The 20,559-nt window shown below is 48.6% G+C and overlaps 7 protein-coding genes across 7 annotated transcripts; 4 read left to right on the top strand and 3 right to left on the bottom strand.

Annotated features, from left to right (window-relative positions):
- Window positions 1–115: 115 nt before the first annotated feature.
- Window positions 116–2,672, top strand: GMORB2_4171 (pre-mRNA-splicing factor SYF1; the record flags this gene model as incomplete). The annotated part of the gene is made up of 3 exons (XM_035466146.1): window positions 116–175; window positions 230–400; window positions 450–2,672. The coding sequence occupies 3 exons, from the start codon at window positions 116–118 to the stop codon at window positions 2,670–2,672; spliced, it is 2,454 nt and encodes an 817-aa protein (XP_035323983.1).
- Window positions 2,673–2,830: 158 nt separating this feature from the next.
- GMORB2_4172 (uncharacterized protein) lies at window positions 2,831–3,175 on the bottom strand (the record flags this gene model as incomplete). The annotated part of the gene is made up of 2 exons (XM_035466147.1): window positions 2,831–2,991; window positions 3,085–3,175. 2 exons carry the CDS (start codon window positions 3,173–3,175, stop codon window positions 2,831–2,833), a joined length of 252 nt encoding a protein of 83 aa, XP_035323984.1.
- A 1,662-nt stretch (window positions 3,176–4,837) lies between these two features.
- Window positions 4,838–5,757, bottom strand: GMORB2_4173 (ribose 5-phosphate isomerase A; the record flags this gene model as incomplete). Its single annotated transcript, XM_035466148.1, has 2 exons — window positions 4,838–5,280; window positions 5,343–5,757. The coding sequence occupies 2 exons, from the start codon at window positions 5,755–5,757 to the stop codon at window positions 4,838–4,840; spliced, it is 858 nt and encodes a 285-aa protein (XP_035323985.1).
- Window positions 5,758–10,340: 4,583 nt separating this feature from the next.
- GMORB2_4174 (FMN-dependent dehydrogenase) lies at window positions 10,341–11,793 on the top strand (the record flags this gene model as incomplete). The annotated part of the gene is made up of 4 exons (XM_035466149.1): window positions 10,341–10,506; window positions 10,600–10,631; window positions 10,701–10,757; window positions 10,822–11,793. 4 exons carry the CDS (start codon window positions 10,341–10,343, stop codon window positions 11,791–11,793), a joined length of 1,227 nt encoding a protein of 408 aa, XP_035323986.1.
- A 2,745-nt stretch (window positions 11,794–14,538) lies between these two features.
- On the bottom strand, window positions 14,539–15,470 carry GMORB2_4175 (Alpha-ketoglutarate dependent xanthine dioxygenase; the record flags this gene model as incomplete). The annotated part of the gene is made up of 3 exons (XM_035466150.1): window positions 14,539–14,729; window positions 14,790–14,961; window positions 15,066–15,470. The coding sequence occupies 3 exons, from the start codon at window positions 15,468–15,470 to the stop codon at window positions 14,539–14,541; spliced, it is 768 nt and encodes a 255-aa protein (XP_035323987.1).
- A 518-nt stretch (window positions 15,471–15,988) lies between these two features.
- GMORB2_4176 (Alpha-ketoglutarate dependent xanthine dioxygenase) lies at window positions 15,989–17,045 on the top strand (the record flags this gene model as incomplete). The annotated part of the gene is made up of 5 exons (XM_035466151.1): window positions 15,989–16,064; window positions 16,167–16,223; window positions 16,292–16,478; window positions 16,668–16,792; window positions 16,891–17,045. The coding sequence occupies 5 exons, from the start codon at window positions 15,989–15,991 to the stop codon at window positions 17,043–17,045; spliced, it is 600 nt and encodes a 199-aa protein (XP_035323988.1).
- Window positions 17,046–18,015: 970 nt separating this feature from the next.
- GMORB2_4177 (tRNA nucleotidyltransferase/poly(A) polymerase) lies at window positions 18,016–19,680 on the top strand (the record flags this gene model as incomplete). The annotated part of the gene is made up of 2 exons (XM_035466152.1): window positions 18,016–18,760; window positions 18,830–19,680. 2 exons carry the CDS (start codon window positions 18,016–18,018, stop codon window positions 19,678–19,680), a joined length of 1,596 nt encoding a protein of 531 aa, XP_035323989.1.
- Window positions 19,681–20,559: the final 879 nt, after the last annotated feature.

A 20,559-nucleotide genomic window follows, 5' to 3' on the forward strand; every position in this document is an offset into this window, starting at 1 on the left:
CCTGTGGACCATGAGCAGCGTGGCATAGCCAAGTATCTGCGCCGCCTCGTCTGCACCTGGACGACACGAGGTTTCCGATAGTTTTCGGAACTGCGCTAATCGAACGGCTTTCAAAATGGAGGATCTAGCATCCAGCGATGTGGTGGTGGGCCGGCGGCCGGATGTTGGTCTTGTGGTATGTGCCCTGATGCCGACTTTCATGAAACCAGATTCTGATCCATATCAACAGACTGAAGAAGACTCCGTTTACGAACAGGACGTTCTCCGGGACCCCACAAGTATCAAGCCATGGCTTGCGTACATCGAATTCAAGGCTCGCCATGGTTCAATTCTAGAGCAGGCTTTTGTCATGGAGCGCGCATGTTTACAACTCCCGCGATCGTACAAACTATGGAAGACCGTAAGTCTTTGTTACTTTCCTCACGGGAGTATCAAACTGACAGTCATAGTACCTCTCTTTTCGAGCCAAACACGTGTCCCCGCTCAACCCGGCGATATTTGCAGCTGAATACCGAAAGGTGAACGCTCTCTTCGAAAGAGCGCTGATACTGCTGAATAAGATGCCGAGGATTTGGGAGATGTATCTGAAATTTCTTTCTCAGCAACCCGTCGTGACCTTAGCACGCCGCACTTTCGACCGAGCCCTAAGAGCACTTCCGATAACACAGCACAACCGAATATGGGCTCTATACCGACCATTTGCTGATTCAGCAGGTGGCCAGACGGCCGTTAAGATCTGGAGGCGATATATGGAGGTGCACCCTGAGGATGCGGAGGATTTTGTTGAACTACTTGTTCAAACAAAGCTGTTCACTGAGGCCACGCAGAAGTACATCGACATTCTGAACAACATACAATTCTCCAGCAAGCATGGCAAAGGTCATTACGAGCTCTGGAGCGAAATGGTGGATTTGCTCGTGGAGCATGCTTCAGAAGTTGAGACAGGACACGACGCCGGGATCGATGCCGAGCGCATCATCCGGAGTGGCATTGCCCGATTCGCAGACCAGAGAGGTAAACTCTGGGCAGGCCTGGCGACCTACTGGATACGAAGAGGCAATTTCGAGAGGGCCCGTGATGTCCTAGAAGAGGGCATGACCACGGTCATGACTGTACGAGATTTCACACTTGTCTTTGACTGCTACACGGAATTTGAGGAATCGATCATTGGCGCTCTCATGGAAAATGCGTCTGCACGAGCCGAGAAAGGTGTCGAAGATGAGGACGCCGATTTTGAGCTCGATGTGCGCATGATGCGGTTCGAGCATCTGATGGACCGTCGGCCTTTCCTTCTCAACGATGTCCTCCTTCGACAGAACCCGAACAGTGTTCCAGAGTGGGAGAAGCGCGTTATGCTCTGGAAGAACAACGTCAAGGAGGTGGTACAAACGTACACGGACGCTATTGCCGCGATTCATCCAAAGCATGCAGTGGGTGCATTCCATCAGCTTTGGGCCGGTTACGCAAAGTTCTACGAAAGTGGAGGAGACTTGAGAAACGCTCGCGTCATTATGGAGAAAGCTGTCAAGGTCCCATTTAAGTCTGTTTCTGAGCTGGCAGAAATGTGGATCGAATGGGCCGAAATGGAACTTCGAAACGAGAACTTCGATGAGGCTGTTCGTGTCATGGCCAAGGCTGTCCAGGCTCCCAAGAGATCGAATGTCGACTACTTTGACGAAACATTGTCGCCTCAACAGAGGGTTCACAAGAGCTCAAAACTGTGGAGCTTCTATGTGGATCTCGTAGAAAGTGTTTCTACCTTGGATGAAACCCGGAAAGTCTATGAGAGGATCTTTGAGCTTCGGATTGCGACGCCGCAGACGGTGGTCAACTATGCTAATCTCTTGGAGGAAAACAAATATTACGAAGAATCCTTCAAAATCTATGAGAGAGGGCTGGACTTGTTCAGCTACCCCGTGGCATTCGAGCTATGGAACCTTTACCTCACCAAGGCAGTCGACCGGAAAATTGGTATTGAACGACTACGCGATCTGTTTGAGCAGGCCGTGGAGGACTGCCCGCCCAAATTTGCCAAGACTATATACTTGATGTACGGCAACTTGGAAGAGGAGCGCGGTCTTGCACGACACGCGATGCGCATTTACGAGAGGGCCACACGAGCCGTGGCGGACGAAGACAGGGCAGATATGTTCAACTTTTACATCACTAAATCTGCCTCAAACTTTGGTCTCCCGTCCACCCGCCCCATATATGAGAGGGCAATCTCTGTCCTGCCTGACACTGAGGCAAAGGAGATGTGTCTCAAGTTTGCTGAGATGGAGAAGAGACTGGGCGAGATTGACCGGGCTCGTGCAATCTATGGCCACGCATCTCAGTTCTGCGATCCCCGAACTAGCCCTGACTTCTGGAGCAAATGGGAACAGTTCGAGGTGCAGCATGGAAACGAGGACACCTACAAAGAAATGCTTCGGATCAAGCGAAGCGTCCAAGCGCAGTACAACACAGACGTCAACTTCATTGCTTCGCAAGCCCTGGCTCGAAGCCAAAGACCAACGGAAGGGGCGGATGCTATGGCCGCTTTGGAAAAACAGATACGTGCACCGGCAGGCTTCGTTGCTGCGAGCACAGCGTCTAAAGAAGGAGCTGGCGCGGTTTCAGAAGCTATGCCTTCGAATCCGGATGCAATCGACATTGACGGTATGGAGGACTAGTACAGATGTAGGGAGATATAGAGACGCAGCTGGCAATATTTAGCAGGGGCCGCAAGAAGGGAAAAGAAATCAGTTGGATGGTCGTTCTGTGGCGTCGCAGGGATTTCCCCCTTTTTATATCTCCTTTGTTTTCAACACATATTATGTATTTCAATTGACTACTTCGACTTCGGCTTCGACTTCTTAGAGTTCATTTCAGCAATCTTAGCATGGAACTTTTCCTGATAGTTCTTGTCGACATGCCCATCACGTGAACTGGGGGTCGCATAGATAGAGCCTCGGCGCTTCTGAAAACGGCTTGGGGGTACCTTGGAGGCGTCTGGGTTAAGAGCCAACGGTCAGCCCAGTTCAATCGAGGGGAGTATACAAAACATATGGGTGTGTATGGTAGTAGCAGTAATGATGGACTCACCCCACTCGTCACTCATCCTTCTGTCTTGCTTCATGTCCCCCGAAGCAACGGGCGATTCATTCATGATAATGGGTTCTGGATGGCCAGCCATAGTTGGTTTTGATTTGAAATAATTTGGACGTTGGGAAGTCGAGACCTGTGGAACCTCGACGAGTAGAGCATTCTGTTAGTGTCGTGTGATGCTAGATGTTGCTCAGTTTTGACAGAGGGAAGTGAACATACTTCTAAGTAAGACTGAAGCTGAGAAGAATTGGTACCTGAACAATGAGGAGGCAGATTGTAGATGAACAGATATCAGGAGAGAGAGGATAATTGGCTTCCTTTTATCTTCAGGTCCAGTGGTTAGTAGTACTAGATGAAGGAGGGGTGATGAGGTAGCTAGAGTTTGAGTATCAAGACGTCGGCATTGGTATTAGTCGCTAGGGGAAGAGAGTTGGGCACTGCCACATTTCCAATGAGGGGTTGGTGAGAAACATTATGATGAATCGGGTAGTCCCAGTGACTGATTATGGTAGCGCTACGTCGTAGAATTGATGATACATATAGATGCATCGAGTTTCAGTTCACTGGACGGGCCCTCCCACCTGGTTGAATCATTGGTATTACGACGGGTATCAAGTTATCGACCTTCCGCTACCGGTTCCTATAATTATATGTCTTATTTTAACATGTTTAGTTTAGGAATGTGAGGGTCTTCAATAGAACCCCATTGTACTTTTTGATACTCATGAATATCTTTCATTCGGAGTTTCCTCTCAGATATCTAAGTTATTGTGCCAAAGCATTAGCCATGATCTCTTGGTGGGCGGCCTCTTGACTAGCTAATTTTGACGCAGCTGCGCCTCCTACACCACAAACACTTTTCTGGTAGAGAGACGTTGTATAGAGATCACGCGAGCTTTTCGTGATATAGGTTGTAGAACTAGTCCTGCTCCCCTAGCTAGGTGCTCGATTCAGACCCTGGGGCAACACATGGAAATGTGGGCAGTCTTTTGACTAGCGAATGGGTGACACAGCTGCGCCCGCTCCCGGAATGAAACCCATGATCAATTGGAAAGAGGCTAGCTTCAAATGACCTAGATATAAGTCTTAACGTCGAGGGTTGTCAAGGGAGGGGAAGGATAGCAATCTGCTTTACGGTCGGCTAATCCTGCGTGCAACTGGCATAGACTGCCTCTATCCAACTTCAATCATACCCGCCGGTGAGTAATCCAGAGAGGCAGCACCGGCGTTATCTAAGTTTGCTGCTACGTGAACTAAGGAAAGGGTATCTTATTCGTGATGCGTGTCTTTTCCCTCGGCATCTGTTGAGCCATTGTCACAAGCAATTGACGTCATCGCCACTCCAGGGTCCTAGTCACCTCCAGCACTGAAACATAATCTGAGAGAATGAACCAACGGCTTGGAACTCCCCTCCTACATACATGCCTGACCGACAATAAGCGACGATTCTGGAATGCACCGTGGGCTAGGATGGATTTGAAGAAGAGTAGGTTAAACTCATCCACGATACTCGAAATGGCAAGACAAAATGGAACTTGATTGCCTCAGAATTTACATTACTAGACACTTCCGTAAAGCTAATATAGACCGTTTGTATTGGTAGCAGTCGGGATTCATCTTGATTTCTAGTCACTAAATATCACTCGCACAATGAACCCTTTTTGTCACTCGGGCTTGGGCACAAAAATTGTGACTTGGTATGGCTTGTACCTCGAATCGGGAATAAGAGATAATGCTATCGTAGTAATATCTACTTCGCCCTCTGTACATCAACAGTTCCCTCAGCAGTTCCAAAGTAAGCTGCCACCGGCTTCTGTGCTTGGCCAACTTTTTGCAGTGTTACAGCTTCGTCGCCATTGAAACCGTGAAACAAGCCGATCTCGACAATTCCCGGGGTACCTAGTAGCTCCTTGGCGAGCTTGCTGATTTCCCACTTGCCGTCCTTTCCGGAACCATCAACTTCAGCATTTAGATCCTTGGGTAGCAGCAGTGGCGGGAAAGGGGCGTCGATTATCCACATGCCGTTGTCAGTTACGCACTCGCCCGCTTTGCTAGGAAGACCAGCGCGGATGACAGGGTTGAGAGACCCAAGGGCCTGGAGTCGGACAAGAACATCCGGGGCAGCGAGGGGAAGGACCTCGATGGGGATCGACTTCCACTTGGTGCATAGGCGCGGCGACTGCTTACGGTAGTCTTGGGAACAACTGTCTGTTAGTCGACGGCGATGCTTGGGAGCTCCAGATTTCCGGACTTACCGGCTACGGCAACAAACTGCTTGGCGGCGATGGCAACTAGCTTCTCCTGGAAGAGACAGGCGCCGCCACCCTTGATGAGGTTGAGATCGTCGTCAACTTCGTCTGCGCCGTCGAAGGAAACGTCGAGATCGACCAGCTTGCCATCCACAACGGGCCGCTCATCGAGGTTCGCCAGAGTCAACCCCGCCGCACGGATGAGGCCCTTGGACTGACTGCCAGTAGGCACAAAAGTCATGGGACCGTAGAAATCACGACCCTTGGCGACAATGGCCTCTACAACGTAGACGACGGTGCTTCCAGAGCCGATTCCAACGTACCGATGAGACGGCAAGAGGTGCTGGTCGACGGCCTGAATGGCTGCGAGCTTCTTGGCCGTCTCGACGAGCAAGGCTGCCGAAGGGTTTCCGGCAGACATGGTACTCGGTGTTGTTGCTGTTCTCTTTAGAAAAAACTGGTGATATTTTACAGCCGTATGCTGTAGTTTTGAAGACTGAAGCCTAGTTTTGAAAATGTCGTCGTTCCTCCTAGTGTAATTATCAGAGGGATATTTCGACAGCTTTCCGGACGAAGTTGTAAAATGACGTAACAATATCGGTGCGGAGTAGGCTCTGCGCGACGTACGGAGTAATACTGTGTATTACATAATCAGGACAATGCTCTAGTAGTACGTTGCTATCATTCTCGGCCGAACCGTCTTGGATTGACATTTTAAGAACCACAAGAGTTTTGCGATAAAGTCATGTTATCCATATCTCGGGTGTTTGGTGCACATTTGCTCACCCCTGATGCCCGCGACATTGTAACCTAACATTAAATTTTAATCAGGCGGAGGGGCTTTTACGAAAGAGGGGTTGACCATCGCAAGGCAAGGTGCTACCCGGCATGTCATCTGAGGTTTTCTTGCTCACGAAAATCAGCAACTTCAATATCGCAACACTCTCAGACTTGCACACACTTTGAATGCACGTGACCCCCACCGGATGCGTGGACTCTAGCAACAGCGGGCTTTTTCAGTGCTCATCTTTCGATTAAGTAGCCTTAATTTACTGGATTATTATCGTCATTGTCTTCTATTGGACGCTAAAAAGGGACATACAAGAGACAAATGAAGAAGATGATGGTCTAACCAACATACGAATACAAGATAGAGAAAACAAAAAAGTCTGGCTAATACACATGGCCATATGGCCTCAGGCTATTAATATCTTCTGTAGTGTGCATATTCTGGTTGTTGGCGTCATCTTCCTGCCACAAGATGACCCCGATTTGGTGAGCGAATTATCGGGCGATGCCTCGCTGCCATCTTATAATGATTGGGCATTTGGTACAGGAATTCTCACACTCGACAGTTGCATCAATGAATCTTCTAAAATTCCTACTTGTTCATCAGCAGGTATCGTGTTCGAACCTCCTTCTGGGATAGTGCCAACCCGCAGTCGACGGCGCTCAATAGCGATATGCCGAAGATCAGTACGTACTGCAATATATACTACTACAACAAGCAAGACCTACGTTTTCAGCTTCTCCTCCCCGAAGCTTCACTGTTGTACTTGGCCGAAGTCGGGATGATCTTTGTGTGTTCATATTGAATTCAATATATCCATCAAGACCGAAATGAGCGGACTTTCAAAATTTAGCACAAGTACGGAGTACGGATATATTAATATGTAACCCTGATCGACATGTGCATTTCTAACTGATGTGGGGCAACTCAACTCTCTAGTCTGCAAGGTCAAGTGTTATTATAGCAAACATGATATAGATGGGTACGGCTATATGAAAATACATACATGCAGCGGATACATCTGAATTTTCTCTCATGCTGTCATCTTGCAGACTCTGTGTTTAGTAGCGGATACTGCTCTCTCCTACCAAGTAATAGCTCAGGAGTGAGAGCAACCGTCTCGAGGGATTGCTAACATATATCGGTTACTGATAAACCAGAATTGGAGTTTTCCATCTTTTTGTGAGACTCTTTTTGAGCTTACAGAATTGTGGGAGTGACGAGGCCCTCAAAACAACGCACGGACACCCTATCCTCAATAGAGCTGCTTGAAACACAGCTCTTTGATGGCCGTTTCATGAGAGCTTTCCCAACGAGTGAAACAGCAGGTGTCGTATGATGCTGTATAGACGAAACAACGAAACAAAACTGCGTACTGCCATAGACGAGTATACGGTACCCGTACGTAACATTACTACTTGCACTCCTTCCCAGCTCGACGCAGTTGGCCGGCATCGGCAGGGAAAATTCGAATGTGCAATACCGGGTCACGCGACACCTCGCCGTGTTGCCCAAGGTCTCGGGCCGAAACATGGCCCGATTTCACGGATCTACGCATGTCTCCTCTAAATACAAAACAACTCGGAGGACGGCACGGAGCAAGACCCACGCAGGCAGTATCGGCGCAGTCTACAATCATGTGCCTACGAATACATGCAATCCATACATTATTAGGTACGTACATGTAAATTGGCTGCGCGACTTTCATGATGCAACTGTGCATGCAACACGGACGAACGGAACGCATTGAGTCTGGAAAATATCTGGACATCTTTTACGGACTGGCTTTATGTGCGCATGGATATATGAAAACACGTCACAACAAGTGTATACGCATGTATTCTAGAATCTGCGTATTAAAGCCAAGTCTATAAAAGTCCAACAACAACAATAATGCGCATCTAGCAACTGCCTAATAGCAGTTTACCCGTTTTATGTATTGCGATGTACAGAAAATAGCACGCCGTATAGAGTACTGATTGATAAAGGTCTATTACGCTGTGGCATCGGGTTTAACCACGTTCTGCAGACTGCAGGTCCCAGACCCAGTCTACGATGTAACTTCACCACTTTAGCGCTCCGCCAGAAGTCGGCCGTTGCGCTTCCGATACGCCCTCAAAACCACGCGGCCAACCTGACGGCGTGTCTACAAGCTGTACATGTATGTGGCCCGTGAGAGTGGATGCGATGACGAATAATGCCCCACAGACTTAATAATGGGGTGCGTTCTAGAGTAGGCAATGTACAACAGATGACTTAAGCAAGAGATGGGATGGAAATTAATAAAGTGGGATAGGACCCGTGTGGGTTTTGCATCTAGTGGGATGGTCCGTGGGAATGTCGTCGAAGGTGGTCTATTGAAAGTGGGATGTTCCGTATTGCCATACTTTTTATTTTAGCTTAAAAATAGGAACGCTGCAGAATCTGTTTTTCTATCTCTTGCTTGGACCTTGGCGAAACACTGATGAATGTCCCTTTCACCCGAACTTCCCCTGTTAAATCTGAAGTCTGTAACAAAACAGATATTATTCTTGAATTCACAATAAATATGATGCAAACTACACGCAAGCGCCACGTTGTAAGATCCTACTACTATACTCTACGAGTACTACTCTGTAATATGTAATATATACATGTATGTATACCATAACCCTGAAGATTTTTTCCCTCCCCACCATGCCTGTCTTCAATAGTATTAGTGTCAGTTTGATGGTCAATGCATCTTCTACATGTGTTCGAAAGACACTACGCCGCACTTAAATTTACATCTTATTATAGTACCATACCACGCTATATGCATATTGTGCAAGTCCTGCACGCATGATAGCTACTGGTACCTTTTTCTCCATTACAAAGGAACTAACCCTTGCCTTTTTTTACCAATAATCCCGTTGGAGCCTCCACAGATTACTTGGTTAGTCGGCCGCCCGCCCCCCTGATCACGGCAGAGGGGAGAAAATCACTCGTTTCTATAGTATAGCAGGCCGAATAACAACACGGCAACGACGGAAACGTTGTGTTTTAATGTGAGCAATATTCTCATATGATCGGCTACACCGACCGGATTCTGACTGGAGGCACAGTACGTACAAGTAGTCAGCATCTTATCAATCCTCGTTCCATGCACACCGGCCAGGCTAGACCCTATAACATTATAACATTATGAAGCCGTGAGCCATCTCCTAACGTTAACCCCCCCCTCCCCCCCTTCTATCTTATTCTTGTTCTGTCCTGTCCGGTCTTCGAGTTGTTATCCACCTTCTCCATTGATGCCCTGGTATCGTTGCGTTTCAAAGGCGCCAAGACATGTCACGGAATCCACTTGCCAAATCCGTACGAATAATAGACTCAGGACCATGTTATTGGTATGGGGGAACTTCCGGGACCGAGTCGATGGGCGCCGGCTGATTGATTTCCACATCCTGCCCGGCTCTCGGCATTGGATTTTACGTTGCAACATATATATGTATGTCTTAGTCTGCCGCAATGCATGTCCTCCCTTGAGAATCAGGAAGGAAGCTGTGGTACATGTAAACCGATACGTCGTAACATCGGCAAGGGCTTCTAACGGAGCCATCCCATATGCAGTCCAGTCTATAGCGGAAAGCGATGACTAGAGGGAAGACTCTGACATGTAATAGTAATTAGACAAGTACCTAGACGTTGGCTTTCGTATTTGGTTTTAGCCTTGTTTATGCGAGTCGTTCAACACCCCACTAGCGGGGTGCCCATTATCTAGTCCTATTGACTGCGAGTTTGCGACTCGCCACGCCTTGCCCAGATTTCCGCTAGCCTACTTGCGGGACTTGGGAGCACAGTTTATGTATTCCTACTTCTTTACAGAACAGTCATTTACCAATATGTGGAATCGTGGCGATACATACATAGAGGGACACGACAGGGGTGCTCATCTCATGGACTAGGGGCATAGTACTCTGGCCCCCACCCCCTGCCCGACATGGATGCTGAACGTGGAAAAGCGGAACGGTCGGTGTAGTCGGAGCTTTCCATCGTACAGCCTTGGATCATTAGTAGTCATGTAAGATGGAGTAGAATGACAAGATGTATAAGTAGTCTGTGACCGGCTCTCTTCATTGGAATTATCACTACCAACCGTGCCTTGTCGATCTTTCGTCTCTCGCAGCTCCCCACCTACTGTCGCTCTTTCAGCAAACTTTACCTTCTCACGAGACCGACTTACGAGGAAGAACAATATGTTCTCTAAGCTCTTTGTTACCGCCATGGCGGTCGCCGGCGCCAACGCCGCCCGTCCTTTCCTCAACGAGGCCGACACTGGTCTCGCAGATGTTCTCGGTGACGACTACCCCGTTGGCCAGCTCCCTCCCCTAGAGGACATGGTTGGTCTGCCCGACTTCGATTGTAAGCCATCCACCCTATCCTGCTCTTTGCTGTGAAGCAAAAATGCCATTTTGCCTCGTTTGTTCTGTACGTGTAACTGACTCGTGCTCCCAGGGGCTGCCCGCAACTACCTCCCCGCCACTAACGTTTGTCTTACCTTCTCCGGCCCCTGAATTTTAAACACGAGGAGCGTCTTATTGACTGTTACAATACAGTACACCTACTACCGCAACGGTGTTGGCGGTGAGTCGTCGTACAGGAACAACCTCGAGGTAAGTCGATGAATATGCGGCAAGACCCTCAAATAGTAAACACGGGCGACTAACACGACCAAAGGTTTTCAGCCGCTACCGCCTGAGGCCCCGTACCATGGTTGACATTAGCAACGTTGGCGACTCCCTTCAGACTACTATCCTCGGCTATAACTTTTCTAGCCCCTTCTTCATCTCTCCTGCCGCCCGCGCCGACTTCGCTCACCCCGACGCCGAGCTGAACCTGATGAAGGCCGCCGGTATTGGAGGCATCCCCTACATTGTAAATTCCCCTCTGGGCGAGGCTCTCGAGAAAATGCATGTTGCGGATACTTACACACAGAAACAGGTCTCAGGCTACGCGTCCCTGCCCTGGGAGGATATTGCCAACGTCGCCCTCGACAATCAGACTTTCTTCACCCAAATCTACTTCCAGAACAACGTCACTCAGAACAAGGAGCTCGTTGAGCAGGCTGTCAAGATCGGTGCCAAGGCCCTTGTCTGGGCCGTCGACTCTCCCGGCTCCCCTGACCGCCAGCGTGCTGCCCGTTTTGACGTCGGCTCCCAGAACACCGAGTTCATCACCAACACTTGGGAGAAATACGACCAGTTTAGGTCGTGGACCGATCTGCCTATTGTTCTCAAAGGTATCCAGACTGTCGAGGACGCTCGCGCTGCCGTTGACCACGGCGTCGACGCCATTATCCTCTCCAACCACGGTGCGCGCAACCTTGACGGCTCCCCCTCCTCGCTCGAGACTGCCCTCGAGATCTTCCAGCAGGACCCCAAGATCTTTGAGGAGATTGAGGTTTTCGCCGACGGTGGTATCCGCTACGGTAGCGACGCCCTTCGCCTTTTCGCCCTCGGTGTCAAGGCCATTGGTATCGGTCGCCCCATCATGTACTCCAACATCTACGGTGTCGATGGCGTCAGCAAGGTTATCTCACTGCTTCACACTTCCATCAAGAACGACGCCGCGAACCTTGGACTTGCCAGTCTCAAAGATATCAACTCCACTTACGTTAACTGGACCCCCCAGTTCTCGTGGGGTGTCTAAGATGTTAGCCATCTTGTCTTTTCAATGCTTTACAACATTGCATATACATATTCCTCTTCATTGTCAATATATTGTTAGAACTGAAATTAAGAAAGTCAAGTCAAACACCAGGTGACGTCAACATAAACACTGCCCGTGTGGATGCCTGCGTTTATTGCGCGTATCAGTCGGGAAGGTGTTAAAACGCACCAATAACCCTCAGTAGTTTCCTGCTTACGTAGAAAAACCCACACACCTCGCACTGCATCTCATCGCGGAGCTGCCCGGTCATGCCTGGGGCTGGTAGCGGCATCCCCCGTTGAATCCCAGTCGAAATTTGGCTGTAGTTGGACTGTGCGGCTTTGTTTCTTGAGCTGTGCGAGCCCCCTTGACGCCTGTCATCAGCCACAATGCTGCCTCATCTCTTGCAACGCCTGTCAATGGCCTGTCGCGGTGAGTATATACAGACTAATCAGCTCGTTGCTGGATTCCATCGACCATTTATTGATATCTGTCTCCAGAGTGCACAAAGGGAAAACCCAACCGTGTAAGAGATGCACGTGTCTCGGCCTGTCCTGAGAGCGCGAGACGGTGCGTCTGTGGAAGCACAGATGCGCCAACGAGGATGAAATCGCATATCTTGACTCATTGAAACAAATATGCCAATTTTCAGGAAGCATCGATAGGTCATTCAAAGCTTCAGTAATAGGATCAGCTTCCTACTATCCGGACGTGTCGACTCTTTCCCAGGCGTTGAGACTGGCACTGCATCATCGATTTAGATAACCAGCCATTCTTCAGCCATGTCTTGCTCCATCCGCGGACCTATACCCACATCTCCGGAAGATTCGTTTACCCGCCAAGGCAGCCTCACAGTCACAGCACTCGAGCACATGGCCTGGGGTAGAAGTTGTGGGGTATAAGTCGTTATTAATAGAGAAGGGCGGGTTTCCGAAGTGTTGTCGTTCTAGTGCTGTTGTTATGCCCCCGTTTTGTTGGGATAGAGACAATGTGACTGTAATAAAAAGACATGTCTTGACGGAAAACGGTTCATTTAACTCGTCGAATTACCATGAAGCTTTTTCCAGTTTCGACTTGAACAGAAAGAAACGATCTAACTACGTGAACAACCTAGCCTGATTCTGACCCGCTGCATGTAATATACGTGCACAGACTTAAAGCTGCTTTCCCCACGTTCGTTGCAACTTCCAGTATCGCCGGCGATACTCAGGGCCAGCATCGCTTGTCGGGATAATTGACGCAGAAAGGCTTTCGAGAATAGCTGCCAATCTCACAGACCAACATGCAGCCAAGGCCCTAGTCTCCTTTCATATCAAGAATATTGCGTGGCATCATAATTCCCTCCACTATTTGAGCTTTCTACGGCAATGTGAGGACTTCTGGGAGACAGGAGAATATGCTCATCTGCAATGAAGGCGCTGTATTGTGCCGTTCTTTCGACGTCCATGCTGTGCCTTCTAGTTGGGAATACCACTCAGAATATTCCATCGAGTTATCGCTGTGCTCCCCAGAGTCTATTCCAGACTATGGTAGATATCCTGTATGCTACCAACTTCCTAACCCCTTTCTGATCCCTCTTTGCACCTTCTGTCTCTTCCTTCTTTCCGTGTTACGTATAAGCTGTGCTAACAACGGGTATGTACAATCAGATTATCATGATACACCGACCCTTCATTCTGCAATCTTTCGAATCTCCCGTTCATCTTCCAACCAGACGGACATGCACGGCAGCTGACATTACGATTCTTCGCGAACACGAACGTATGCGAGTTTGGCGAGCTGTCATTATGGACGCATATAGCTTTCTGTATCATGACTACCGTTATACTTTGATTTACTTGTATGCATTTACAACACGGATGACCACTATGCGATTAGACATATGGTAGTCTTCTGCGAGGCGCACGTTGTCAACCATATTATTGAGTTAACGACACTTTGGCACATCAAGGAATTGTTCTTCTCGACTTCCATTTTTTTCAGAGGCTGGTTGCATTGGTTCGATATTAAGGACGGTGGAAATGTCGACCCTAGCTCCTGTCAGTATTGAAGACATTGTATCTAGGTTTACCTCAGATCTGGGGAAATTGGGACTCGTTCCTCAATCAAGCACCCGAGAGGTTCCATGCCCGGAAGAAGACTGAGATGCGTCTGAGAACGTCTCGAAGACTTCAATGACTGCTCGAGAGGATGTTCGAGGTGTTAGGCTGAAAAAGAAAAAAAATATACGAGAACTGATCAAGTTGGAAATGAACCGAAATTGCATGGCTTTATTAAACAAACTAGTTGGCTAGCACAAACTCGGTCCTTGTTGGTACAGGAAGAAAGCCTGAATGTCTTTGCGGCAGTCCCGCTCGTAGTGGTGCACTGCCATAGCAGCTGCTCCTTATCCTCATTCCATTTGTGCGCAGATAATTGGCCGGTAATGCTGTGTATAACAACTCGGTTGTAGAAGATGACCAGGTTGCCTTCCCTCTGGCGGTGGCCGTAAATGTTATCAGCTGCCCATATGCGCTTCTGGAATCCGTACACGATTTGCCGAACCTTTCTGACGTTGTCAACCACGGAAACACTTCCCATCCTTGGTGATCAACTTGAAGACGCAGCACCCATGAACCTGGAGAAACGACCGGTCGAAATTGAGGGGGTTCAACCAAACCATCTAACGCCTGTTAGCTCGGGGAGACCCTTTTCGAAATGGGGTGACCATGTTTTCAACTAACACTCACTGGGTGTTCGGTAAACTTATCCCAGGACCACTCTGACAGGTCGGCGATTGGTATCCCTTCCTATACATGAAATGAAAAGGCCGTTATCAGTTGCCTTGCACTGCCGGATGTACTCATATGCATGAGGAGCATATGTCACAGTGGTGTTCAAGGCAAACTCCTTCTCCTCATTGCTCAGTAACTCGAAAGCCCGAGCGCCAGAGGAAACTAGGGACCTGATGTCAGTTTATTTTATTCAAGAGGAACATACTCTGTGAGCCTGCTTACAAGCCATCGCATTGGCAGCGATTTTCTTTTCAGTACCATCCGGAAACTTGAGTTTCTGGTCTGGCATCTGGGGGACCTGCACTCCGTGGAGAATGGTCACCTCACCAGGCAGGCGTTCAGAGAAAGGTGTATCCATGTGCCATCTGTATGGGCGAATGTATCCATTCTGGATCTATTGAAGGGGGAGGATTTCTTCGTGAGAGGATGTGTGGTTCTGATACTTATTAGGTTAGACGTCCACTTCCTTTGGAGCTGGGGAGAGAATAGAAGACTAACCAAGTGTGTAACCTCCAGCTTGTCGATGCCTTCGTAATCATCGAACCTTCCGCTGCCAATAATGCTCACCTGCGGAGCACGAGGGATCCTCCCTGCCCTGTAGGCAGAAATGATGTTGTTGCAGTTGCTGACGGACTTCCCCCCAGCAGAAAGAATATATGTGAATGTCGTGTCGAAAACCTCGGTGAGATGCAGGAATGTGGCTGGGTCTATATCCATTCGGTTCCGGATCACAATTACCTGGTTGTTAAACAGTACTTTTCGTAGAGAACCCTTGTCATTTTCAGAGAGAGCGTCAAGATTCAGGGTGTCCGTCTCATCTGGGAAGTTTACCTCGGCCCCGATTGACGACGACTGACAAATTTCGTGGGAGACTGGACAAAAGGTAAGACTCGCGGAACCCATTGTATGTAAAGGAGGATAGCGGGATGAAGTATTGTGTTTGGTAATTGAAGAGAGCGTTTTTTATGTTGATCTTCCAATATTTCGGAAGTAAGGACCAGTATCAAGTTATATATTCGTACCTAAGCATGGACCAAGAATGTACAAGTACGGATGAGATCTTTACAGCTCACCTGCACTGAGAAACCTCCGTGATAAGATTGAATTATAACCAGTTCGGGGATACCGTATTAGAACTCCCCATACGGATTACCAATTTCTAGCCTGCTTATGGTTCATAGTAGGTGGAGTGCGGGTGGGACATTGTGACTCGACCGCCGCTATCGAAAAATGAGTGCGGGCCAGTCTATTCATCTTACCCGCACCGGGGACGAAGATGACGATAGCATCGTTGCATGTATAAGATATAACAATTTAGAAAAGAAAGGCTGTAAAACGCACGTAGGTTTCCGTATTCTACTTCCGATATCCTACTCATGACCCTATCAAACAAGGAAAATGTTAGTTGCAAATAATTGAACATGAGCTCTACCCAGATCCGAGCCAAATCGCTTTCTGGGGTCGAGCACTCAGGCATCGATCTGGAGAATGTCAATGGTAACAAGAGCTTCATTTCACACTATATGCAGGAATATCTAACTCCAAACTAGATGAGAGCTTCTCAACGTTTCGAACCGCACTTTATGAACACAAACTTAGTGAATATGAAGAACCAGCGTGGCCTCACGCCCGGGTCTAATTCCGGCTGGCTCAATGGTTTGGCCTGAAGGTTACGGTTTATAGCCATGGGGGTAGCATCAACAAGAGGAGTATACTCCACATAGACCTTAAGACTATACCAAGCCATCCGCAGGTGAAGGTTATTGGACACAGACATGTCGATAAATTTGAGAGCCTGATGGATCTCACCCTCATCCACCCGCACCACAAGACATTCCACAAGCACACCATCCCGGAGGACGACGACCTCACCCACATGCATTTCTATCGATGGAACATTGACCCGGCCATGTAAGACCTCGACTCGCCTCTGGTCACATCTCTGTTTGCTTGTAAAGTGCCCAAGGGAAAACTCAGATAGGCCGGTACGACGGCACCGGGGAGACTATGGATTTTCCTCTTGGAACAAACGGCATTCATTATTGGGTACTGCATGTTTGAAATGCTGTCTGAGGCTGACAGAAATCTTGTGTTGACCAGCACGGTCGAATACGCCCCTCATCCTTACATCTGGTTGAGCAAAGCCAAGGCGAGGTCAAATGGCCTCGGGTTGCTCCCGGATGGCCTGGAACTACCAGAGAATGTTTTGTCCGACATTGATGAGAGTAAGATCAAAAGCACCCGATGGTTTGGAAGAACCCGGGGACTGGCAAGCTTGCGAAGACAACGTACCCCGTCCCGGTTCGCAAAATTCACCTTGCAGATGGGACTTGCATCGGGAACCTGAAGGTTATGAGGGAGACCATATACAGGCTCCAGAGATCAGCTATCAGCCCTCAGTTTGCCTACCCGCATGCTTGGGATGAGGGCGACTTGGTGCTCTTCAACAACGATGGAGTGATGCACTCCATCGTGTAAGACGAAGTGCGCATCTTTCGGCAATGTAACATGGCGGGAGTTAGGCCACCATCGGGCCCTTAGGACAGCTTTTGTAATTTAATTGTTAGCGCAGACAATGGTAAAAAGGGTGTCGTGTTTTTCGATCAAATGTATGTGCATATAATGTACGTTCCAAGATGTCGATTGATCAAGGTCGTCAGGTCATCAACATGTCGGAACAAACAGTTGAATAAGCTACCGGAATAGGTTATTCCGGTCCGATTAGAGATGTCTGATAAACGGTACACCTGTACAACCACTATTTCCCTTAGACAGATATAACAATAACACCACATTATTGAGGGCAGAAAACAGCTGTATGTCGGTCCCTTTCCATTATTACATCAGTGAATAATTGTCCGGATAAATCTCTTTCCGACTCGGAACCTCATACGAGCATTTTACCGACATTATTCCGCTGCTCCGTCTGACACAACAAGGAAGCACGTGATGTGGCTGAAATTTTCACAGTCAACAGCTCCACTTACGGTTTTACTAACTCACGAGAATTACTTACCCTGTAATGACCTCGAACTTCAGGACGCGACCGTTAGAAGTGCTGCGTCGTAGTACTGTGTCCCCTCTGGTAAGATAGAGACCCCGCCTATATTATGATCTTGTATACAGGTAGTGAGTGCCCTTCGCTTTTGTGTAACGCTATTTGTTGCTGATGCTGTAGTAGCAGTACATTTTGTGACCTTGCTCCGCTTGAAGAGCTTTTAGTCACAAGACAAGCAAAGGACATTTAAAGTGACTCCTTTCCCAAGCTGTCACGGCGACAGACCGCATGAGATTAAAGAGAATATTGCTGAGGCCGCCTGTCTTCCCTTTATCACTACTGTGCGCACAAATGCGTGGTTTTGTTAGACCTGGCATCAGCATGAAAAGAAAGCTAGACGAGTTCCTTCAGCCCCACTCAACTCACACATCGCCATCCAAATCCTCCAAAATGCTCCCTAAGATCGAGCTCCAGCCAAAGGAACAGCAACTACGGCGACTACTACTGGATGTTGCCAAATCTATAGATGACTTGGGGAGTCTGAGGGAACCCGTTGTTCTCCGTTGGGCTGGTGGATGGGTGCGCGACAAGCTTCTCGGCCTGGAGAGTCATGATATCGATGTGGCCATCAATAACATGACTGGCGTCACCTTTGCTGAGCACATGTGCAACTACTGCGACACCCCAGAAGCTCGTGAGGCTCACAAAATTGAGAAAAAAGACATTGGAAACCTTCATAACGTGGCGCGCAACCCCGAGAAGTCCAAAAACCTCGAAACAGCTATGGTCAAAATGTTTGGTCTTGACCTCGACTTTGTGAACTTGCGCAAAGAGGTTTACGTCGAAGATAGCCGAAACCCCATTATGGAATTCGGCACTGCTCAGGAGGATGCGTTTAGGCGCGATGCGACTATCAATGCCGTCTTTTACAACCTCAACACCGACAGAATCGAAGACTTTACCGGTGGTGTCGAAGACATGGAGGCGAAGCTCATCAAGACGCCCCTGGAGCCCTTAAGGACCTTTACTGACGACCCTCTCCGCGTTCTTCGACTTGTGAGATTTGCCAGTCGCCTGGGATTTTCGATAGATCCAGGAGTAGAACGATACATGGGCAATGAAGAGGTCCTCAACGCTCTCAGAATCAAGATTAGCCGCGAGCGTGTCGGTATCGAGCTAGAGAAGATGCTCAAAGGTAGCAACCTCCCCTCATCACTCGACTTGTACACCACAGTAGATTTTGATTGCTGATAAACGTCCGCAGGAAATGACCCACGACGGGCGTTGCATTTCATCGACAGGCTGGGCCTCTACCGTGCAGTGTTCACTGACCCAGCGAAAGACTCACCTGAGCTCAAGTACCTCCCACGGTGGCCTGTGGTCTACGAGTGCCTGGAGGATCTCAAGAAGAGCCGGTCCCCGAAATCCATCTTTGATATCCTCGTGCGAACGGACGACGCCGAGTACGTTGCCTGGAACCACGCCGCACTCGCTCCCTGGATGGTCATCCCGGACCCGCCGGGTACAAAGAAGAAGGCAAACCAGCTGCCTCCCGTTGCAGGCATAGCCCGCGAAGGCTTCAAGTCCCCAAATAAACTCACAGATGTCATTTCCGCATCCTATAGACATCGCGAGGAAATTACGAGCTTAAAAAATGCCGTGAACGAGCAGGCTGCCCACACAAATGAAAGGGACCGGCTGGGAATGGCGATCCGGCGATGGGATGCCCAAGGTGGCTCGTGGAAGCTCCAGGTGCTGAATGCATTGCTGGTCGAGGCTATGAAAATGCTTGAGGAGTGGAAACACGAAAAGACCGCGAAGGACGCCAAAGAAGCGGATAATGACATTTTGAAGAAGCAACGGGATTTTCTCCAGCAATGGCAAAACTTTCTCGACCACCTGCTTGAGCTTGACCTGTTTGATGCACCATCCACGAAGCGTTTGTTGGATGGTATGACTCTAGCCAAAGCTCTCGGAATAAAGCCTGGAAAATGGACCGGAAAGGCTCTGGATATTTGCATGGAATGGCAGCTACGGAATCCAGAGGAGAAAAACCCAGAGGGAGCGATTCAGGAGGTTCGCAGAAGAAAGGAGGAGTTGGGAATATCTATTTGAGAGACATGAATGCTGTAGCTAGGACAATCGAATAGAGATGAAATTGAAAAGAACGAGATAGAGCATTTTTATAGCCCAGCTGGATGTATAACGAGATGGGAGCTTTACAGTCCATGACACAGTATACTTATATACATACTGTGCAGCATCCATCCCACCTTCTATGATTTTACACTCCGACTGCAGATCGACATCTGTTACAACTCATGGCCACGAGGATTCCACGAGCCATTCAGATTATAACATATCACAATGATGTCCTATGTGACGCTAAGCGAGGCTAATGCTTCAAGATTGCGAGATGCGAAAGCTGGTGCGGACCTCCGTCTCACCGAACTGGATGGAAGGTTGACTGGCTGAGCTAACCAGACTTGACAGGCTTGCAAGGAGCGGAAACTCTTCAAGACATTGCTAGTACATACGAGGGAAGCAGAAAGAATCAGGTTGGTCATATTCTAACTTGCACTCAAAGAGATACAAGCTTTGGCGTTGCTTACCGTACGCGATACATTTCTAGAGAGACAAGTTGCTTGTTGCCTTTGCGCAGCTATCGGATATTTCAGAGTCAGCATGGGGCCAAACAGAAGTTTGCAAGAAAATAGGTGAACTAGTGGCGAGGGATCTTGATGGAACAGGTGCGTGCAGCTTTTTTCCAAAAAAAAAAAAACCCACTTTGGTTGACCTTTTCTTCCACGTTTCCAGGCTATAAGGAGAACAATGCCTTGACTGTTGAAGCAGCGTTGGCCTGCCTCTATGTGCTGGCATCAAGGTCGAAAGACGGTCTACCAACTAGCCTTGTCGCATACCTGGTAGCCTTCACTGACTCTCATGACTCATGGACCACCGTAGGGTCACAGGCCATCACTTCTGGAATCCTCA

The sequence above is a fragment of the Geosmithia morbida genome, assembly GCF_012550715.1.
Source record: "Geosmithia morbida isolate 1262 chromosome Unknown scaffold_2, whole genome shotgun sequence".
Lineage (NCBI taxonomy): Eukaryota > Fungi > Ascomycota > Sordariomycetes > Hypocreales > Bionectriaceae > Geosmithia > Geosmithia morbida.